Source organism: Cucumis sativus, chromosome 1 (assembly GCF_000004075.3).
Source record: "Cucumis sativus cultivar 9930 chromosome 1, Cucumber_9930_V3, whole genome shotgun sequence".
Classification (NCBI taxonomy): domain Eukaryota; kingdom Viridiplantae; phylum Streptophyta; class Magnoliopsida; order Cucurbitales; family Cucurbitaceae; genus Cucumis; species Cucumis sativus.
Window position 1 is genome coordinate 14838092 of NC_026655.2, and position 7981 is coordinate 14846072.

The 7981-nt window shown below is 33.0% G+C and overlaps 1 protein-coding gene across 1 annotated transcript; it reads right to left on the reverse strand.

Annotated features, from left to right (window-relative positions):
* Window positions 1–705: 705 nt before the first annotated feature.
* On the reverse strand, window positions 706–7063 carry LOC101207619 (calmodulin-binding receptor-like cytoplasmic kinase 3). Its single transcript, XM_004150478.3, has 7 exons — window positions 6157–7063; window positions 5774–6016; window positions 5106–5368; window positions 3056–3221; window positions 2868–2957; window positions 1725–2023; window positions 706–1198 (listed from the first exon to the last, which is right to left on the reverse strand). The coding sequence occupies exons 1-7, from the start codon at window positions 6440–6442 to the stop codon at window positions 977–979; spliced, it is 1569 nt and encodes a 522-aa protein (XP_004150526.1). The 5' UTR covers window positions 6443–7063; the 3' UTR covers window positions 706–976.
* Between the last annotated feature and the right edge of the window lie 918 nt (window positions 7064–7981).

The window sequence follows — 7981 nt, forward strand, 5'->3', positions numbered from 1 at the left end:
AACACTTTAACCTAAAGACATTTTCTGATGAATTACCTTTTTTAGTACTTCCATTTTGAAGAATACATCTGTTTGATTTATAAGAATAGATTCAAGCCTTCCACTTTCGAAATATATTATTTTATTTCTTGAACTTTTAAACTTATATACTATTTTGTTTCTTGAGCTTTTAAAAATGGATTTAACATGGTCCTAAATAACTTTATATTTTTATTTAAAATAATTGTAAAAAGAATAATTTTTAAAAATTATACTCTTTCTAAAATTATTTTTAAAATTTAAATATCATATAATTAAAAAAATCACCTAAAATAGTTATTGAAACCTAAAATTTAGATGAAAATAAGAAAAATACATTTCAAAAACTCGAAAACTAGATAGGTCCATTCTCATAAACCTGCAAACTAAGAAGATGCATTTTTAAAATTCATAAACTTAAAAACTAAAACGATGCATTTTTAAAATTCAAAAACTAAACACACATTCATCAAATTTTTAATACATTTTCTTGGGCACACCTAACATTTAACTAGTTGCTATACTCAAATTAGTTTTAACAAATTTTAGATATAAGTAATCTTCAAACGATTTTCACTTTTGTTAGAAAAAAACAATAATTTAGTTGGAATCAAATTATCCCTTGAGCAATCCAATCTACCCCAAAATGCACCTAATAGTTTGATATATAAAAGCCCTTTTAGCTCGTTTTCAAATGTAGACAATGAAAGTAAGACCACAATCTTATACAATGTGGAATGCAAGTTCTTTTTATACAATAGTCGAGAGGGGATGTTGATAAGTTTGAATTATACACAAAACTAATATATTGAAACAATGCAACTGAGGGGAAAAAACAAACATTGAATTAATAGGTGATTTAAACAAGGTTGAAGATGTAAAATAACAAGCGTGGAACAGACCTGTGTTGGAGGTGAACTACAAATGGATATGGTAAATAAATGGAATCGCAACTCTTTTAAGGCAACCTTGCTTTATCCTTCTTCTGTGATATATAATCTGCTCTTATTGCCCATAGCTGCTCCCCAACTAATTTCATGTCTGGACGGTCAGCTCGAACTGGTGCTGCACAGTGGATTGCCAATTCGAACATTTTGACAACAATGTCTGCATCCACAGTTTCTTCCATTAAAGGATCTAAGGTTTCCAGAATTTTGTCTTCACTATACTTGTTGAAGGCCTACAAAATACAAAAACATGAAGCAACTTGAGAGGTCGAACCCGTAAGTTCACTAATGAAATAAAATCATGTGAACAGCCAAATGAATAAAAGAAAGATTGCTCTTTCAGACACAATGAATAATGTTGGTATTTTCAGAGGCAGATTTCCAATGATGACCATTTTGTATGCTGTCCGGTAAATTTATCCTACAACGAAAATGAACACCATAAACTATGATCCTCCCTCTCCTCCAACCCTAGAGGTAAAAAGCAAAAGAAAAAAAATCCCCGAAATGGAAAACATGATAACAGAATTCAGTCAGTCAAAATATATATAAATCAGTAAATCATGCTTTAGACATAGATAGAGCTTGATGTAGCATCACACTCTAGATAAAAAGGCTCTAATTGTTTGGATCCATCTATTGAAGAGTTCGCACGTCACAAACACAGAGCAATTAGTCCATCTTCTTTAAGAAAAATTATCTGAACTTGGCAAGCTTCTTACATTTCCAGACACAAGTGTCCAAGAAAATGATTCTTACCCATCTTATGGTGACCCGCTCTTCTGGAGGCCTCTTCACTTCCAATGGGCGGCGTCCTGTTAGAATTTCTACGAGTAAAATCCCAAATGAGTAGACATCGCTCTTAGTGGTAAGTTGATAGGTCTTCATATACTCTGGATCAAGGTAACCGACTGTTCCTTTCACCTGGGTTGAAATGTGCGTTTGTTCAGTTCCCAATGTTCCAAGCCTTGCAAATCCAAAATCCGCCACCTTTGCTCTCATGGTTTCGGTCAGGAGAATGTTGGTAGATTTCACATCTCTATGAATAATTTGCTTCTCTACCGTAAACAAGAAATAAAGGTTAACTGGCTTCAAAGCAAACAAGATCCAATACTATCATCCCAAGACCAAAACAATACTAAAAGAAATCTGAGCAAGGAGCTTTGGTTCCGTGTAAATCAATTCATTGATTCAATAACTATAAATGAACTCCTCTAGTTAAACAGTTGCTAGCCAGTTACACAAAAGAACTGAACAGTTACTCAATTATATATAATAACTTTTTAAAAGAAAAATCAAACGATTGTTTAGAAACGGCTTTTTAGAAGGCATGCTTCATTCTTATAAACACAAATTTGAACAATAGTTTTTTAGAAGTTAATTTCTATGTTGTCTATTTCGATAAAATCACTGTTGGTTGGCCTAGTGGTCAATGCAGCAGTAATAAAATAATTAGAGAGCTCAAGTCGTAATGCCACCTACCTAAGATTTAAATTTAATATACTACCGGCCTTTTTGTCAATCAAATCTAGGATGGCCAAGTAGTTATCTCATGAAATAAGAGGTGTGCACAAATTGACTCAACAAAAGTGTTCTTAACAAAGAATTTTGGAATAAAAGTTCATGAAAATTTCAACTTAGATAACCATCTCTTAGAATCAATTTTCGAAAAAGAAAAAAAAGGCTATTTTGGATCTAGTGTCTCAAATAAGCCCCGAAATATCTATCTCAACAAAGTAAAAAAAAATAATAAATAAAAACATTTTTACTGTACTAGAAAATACACAATCAAATTAATACGTTGCATTAGAAATTTGGTCCACTTTCAAAGTTGGCCCTCCATGATATCAAAAAATGACTCGACGTTTCCAGAATCAACCGACTAATTAAAGAGTTTCTAACCTGCATATAGATGGAGATAAGTTAGTCCATGAGCAATGTCAATTGCAATTTCAAGTCTCTGATTAAAATCCAATACTTTCCCATGCACACCTACAAGGAGAAAAGAGCAGTCAATGAGCCTTGATGAAGCCATCAGCATTAAACAAAACAATAGTTTAATTTTAGACTTCATAGTTTACAAACGTTACCATCCAAATGTTCTCTAAGAGTTCCGTTTCCCACATATTCCGTAATGATGATGCGCTCATTTCCATGGTCAACGTAACCTAGAAGCTTAACCAAACTCCGATGATCAATTTTAGACAGTAATTCAACTTCACTGCCAAAGTCAGTTCTTGAATTCTCAAATTGTTCCTGCAAAATAATTGTGTTAGAGATACAGGACTAACCCCCAAAGAACTGTTATAGAGGTTATAGAATAAAATGGATAAAAAAAACCTTCATAGCTTAATAATAAGATCCTGGACGTTATACATTGCATAAATTATCTCTGTAGTACCTCTTTTGATCATACGAGCAGCCATTTAAAACGAGAAGCCAGACTATTTTTTAGCATTAAAAAGGACAAAAAGAATCTACTTATACATAAATTCATGGGTTGTACCAATTAACTCCAAATTAATTATAGGATCAACTAAAACCTTAAACTTTCATTAGATCAAATTAGACCCTCGGTTAGAATGTTGTTCTAAAACTGATAATACATAATTCTCATGGGTATGACGTGACTTCTTCAAATACAAGGACTAACAAAAGATTAGGAAGAAAGCGTTAGAATCAAATGGATAGCAACAACTTTCATTTATATGAGTAATTTTCATTTTTTCTTCCCATTCTATTTTTCTCTTTATATTTAGGAAAATCTGCATGAGAAATTTCCTTCCTAATCTGGTATTGCTCTAGGCGAAGTTTAGGGTACCAATTTTTTCCCCCAATTAAACTATTGACGACGGTTCATTTTTCATTTGCTAGTTATTGTTTGGACGAAAATCAACCAAATAGATGAACACATCCAATCTTGCAATTGACTATATGATACAAAAAGGGTATTACCATATACCCTCATGACTTGGCTCAACTCTTTTCACCTTCATGTGCAAAGACAGTGAGTGTTGATAAAACCTTTCTTCATGAATCACGGAAGGTGCTTCAATATTTCCCTCCTACTTTACAAAGGCTCTTTGGAATCGTAAGGTCCCTGATAAGTGTAGAGACTTTGTAAATACTCGTACCCTTGCCCTTAAAGGACTCAACACTATGGATAGAGTTCAGAAAGTGAATCCCTCCATTGCCCAAAGCCTGCACTGGGGCTCCTTATGTAAAAGGGGAGGGACTCTGAGAGGATAGTTAATAATTTGATAACTACTTCCATGTGTGTACAGAATCTGGACAATTATTTTCTTGCCCTTAGAGGACTCCACACAATGGATAGAGTTCAGAAATTATCGAGACTCAACAATGTGTACAGCTATTTCCTTCAATTTTAAAGTTCATGATTAAAAATATTCTGTTTCGGAAAGATTCAATTTTAAAGTTCATAGTCAAAAGAAGATTAGAGAAATTTTGCTAGAAAAGATTAAATATGTGCACACAGATTTGAAATAGTATTTCGTCTACCTACGTGGTCCTGTCAACCATTCAAGAATCATCCATACTAAACAGGAAATCATCATGATTCCTTTTAATCGAATCTAGCAGTTGTTAGGCTCTAACTATTTTCCCTTCATAATTTTCCCCCAGTCAGTGGACCAAAGAGAGAAAAGGAAAAAAACGAGATATGGATCTAACATTTATTTGTTCAAGTAGGGGAAAGAGAAGTTGAACATGGTCCTTATTACTCAATCCTGAGAACCATGTCAAGCACATAATTTTAACAATTATCACAATGACAAGAATGGACTGAGTAGCATCAACATTACTCTTTCATGCAATTCTAAGCCTTTCCTAGAGTAGACACACATTTCACTCTAAATTACATCATGCTTGGCTGGCTATTTATTAACCACTTAACTGGATGCTCTAGGAAATATGTAATACTGCCCTCATAATGATGTTGTTTTGAAACCTAAGGTTAGCAGACAAGATGTGCAACATTTACCCCACTTACAGCTTCTGTATTGGGAATAGGGTCCATGCATGAACACTAATATACATAGAATTTGAGATCTTACAATATACTATCATCACCATTAGTTAGAAGCTAAGTACATAAAAACATCATAAAGAGTTGGTACTTGCCTTTTTTGCACGTTTTATGGCAACTATCTGCCCATCATCCAGTTGTGCTTTGTAGACAGTTCCAAAACCTCCTTCGCCTATGCGGAGAGCTGATGAGAACTCCTGAGTTGCTTTAGCTACTTGGCTCATGTTAAGATGAACAGATCCAAGCCGTTTAAGTTTTGGAGATGGAGAATATCTAGGACTAGGTGGTACCCGAAGGGGACTGGCTAGAATTTTCTCATGAGCAGAGTTCATTGCTTCAATGGTTGAGGCTAAATGCACTGTAGGAAAAGATTAATAACTCACATTTTAAGTAAACTTGAAATTCGCCAGGTCATGTCAAAGAAGAGCAATGCCTTCGTGAAAGAAAGACAAACAAGTACACAATTTTAACATACTGTACACATTGATGTATCGAGAAGGGTGAATGACTGAAGACCGAGTAAAAAGACACATATGAAAAACAAAAAAAACAACTTATTTAATATGGCCATTCTTAGGGGAGAACAAAAATTCTAAATTGAGTTGTCAATCTCAATTTAACCTTTTAAAGGCTTCAATAGGACATGGGCCACATGACATTCCATAAGTAACAATACTCCTATTCTATCAAAAAAAAAAAAAAAGTCACAATACCCCTAATTACCACGAAATGCAAAAGAATTGAGGTAGGACCAACGACTCACCTGATTGTTGTTCTTCTGTAAGTTTTTGAACAGAACGTCTCCTCTTTCGATAGAAACAAGGACAGAGGACACCACAACATAAAACGAAAGTTCCAGTTACTGCAATTCCAATGTTTTTGGGTGTTGAAAAAGATTTCGGATCTTCTTTTGCTCTCTGAGGAAGATACTGTCCGTCTTTAAGATTAACGTGTTCCTCCTTCCGTTCTTTTAACAGTTTCCTTGATACTTTAACTCTTATACCAGCTGCAAAAAAGTTACACTCCAATTACATATACACCGTGTAAAGTCAGCCAGAACACATCTGAAGTTGACAAATAGGAATTATGAACTAAACATTTCATGATTGAAGTTTCGAAATGAAAACCAAAATATAGAGTGCTTACAGAATGAACTATCCCAACGGCCATCATCACTTCCCCTCGAATTCTCAAATATGCAAGGATATCCACGCAAGAACTGCAGTAGCTTACAGAACAAAATTTTGTCCATAGGAATCCCATTCATGAAATAACAACGTTCACAACCTTTCGGAAGTGAACAGGGAATCTGATTACCTCTTGAACCCCCTGATTCCAACATAAATTCAGAAGCAAATACTCCTGAGGATTGCACCAACAAAACGGCCGTAATGGAAGCCATTATCGATGACATAACAAGAAGAAAAGCCATCTTTAAAACCCAAACACTACGAGAGCTATAAGACTAATTAAATCAATTCATTCCATCCCGACCATCAAGCTGAGCCGAATCCGGTGTGAGTTCATTTCCAAATTTCAACAAACCGAGTTCAGTCATTCGCCGGCACAGTAAGCGAAAAAGCCAAATTCTATAATACCCAGTTGATCAAATGACTAAAAGGACCCAACAGAATCAGAAGGAAAAAACGAGGTCAACAAAATCAAAGGATAAAGTAAGTATGACTTCAAACAGCATCCAGTGAGAAAATTACGCAAGCTCTATATCTGTAACAGGCAGCAAAATCCCATCAAAATTCAGTCCATCAAAGTACCTCCCAGTAGTTGCACAGAAGCAATAGAAGTTAGGAGCAAAGGCATCGCCGGCGAAGGAAAGAAGAAAAAGGAATTGGATAAGAAGGAATTGAAAAATGGAAGAATGATGGAGAGAAATCCGGTGGGAAGGGATGAAGAGAGTTGAATTTGGTTGAAGAAGGGGAAGTCAGAGTCAACTTTTTTTGCAAAAGAATGGGGTTGGACAAAGTTGACTGCTCACAGAGACACCATTTCCCCAAGAAATGAAGAAACCCTCTCTATTTCTTCTTCTTTACTACTCTTTTCTTTTTCTTTCTCTTTTAATTAACTATTACGTGAATCTACTCTTTTTATTTTTATTATCATTATTATATTTTTCTTAACCAAATATTTAACATCTTTATTTTAAAATTTTAGGTCATCCAATCCAATTGTGAAATTGGCATTCATACAAAACAAAAGATTACAAATTCCAAAAATTGTGTTGAAGTATATATGTTATTAGTTGCCGTCTTCTTTTCTAACTTTCAATAGTAAAAATGTCATTCTATACAATTTTATTTTTTAAAACTATTTTCAATTCATTTCTTATCATTTATTCTTTTCATCTTTCTTAGGTTGAATTCTTACTCAAATATAAAAACAATAAGTTTTTAGGTTTTTTAGTTCTTAAAACTTGGTTTAATTTTTTAAAAAAACAGTGTTAGAATCTTAAATATCAAAATAAGATTTTTTTTTTAAAAAAGGTGTAAATTATGTTTATAATATAAAAAATAAGAACGAATAGAAATTATAACTAAACATTTTATCATTGAAGTTTAAAAGATAGTAAAATATCGAAACTATAACAAAAATCCATCAAACTTTTTTTAATATATTTATTTTTTTACTATATTTTGTAAATACTACTTTTTTTTCTTCTATTCATAACAATTCTTCTAACATATACCTGATTTTTAAAAGCAAAAATATCACGTTCTAAAGTTTTGTTTTTTAAAATTTATTTATACTCTACCAATTGTTTAAAAACTCAATCCATATTTTAAAAATCTAAAAAAAGAACTTTTAAAAAGTCGTTTTTATTTCTTTAACTATTGTAAATCATTTTATACTGTAGATCATCAAACAAGACATGAGAAGAAAATATATATTTAATTAAAAAACAAAATATTTATCAAACACAAACCTAATAAACCAGGCTTGTAAATCTTAATTTGAA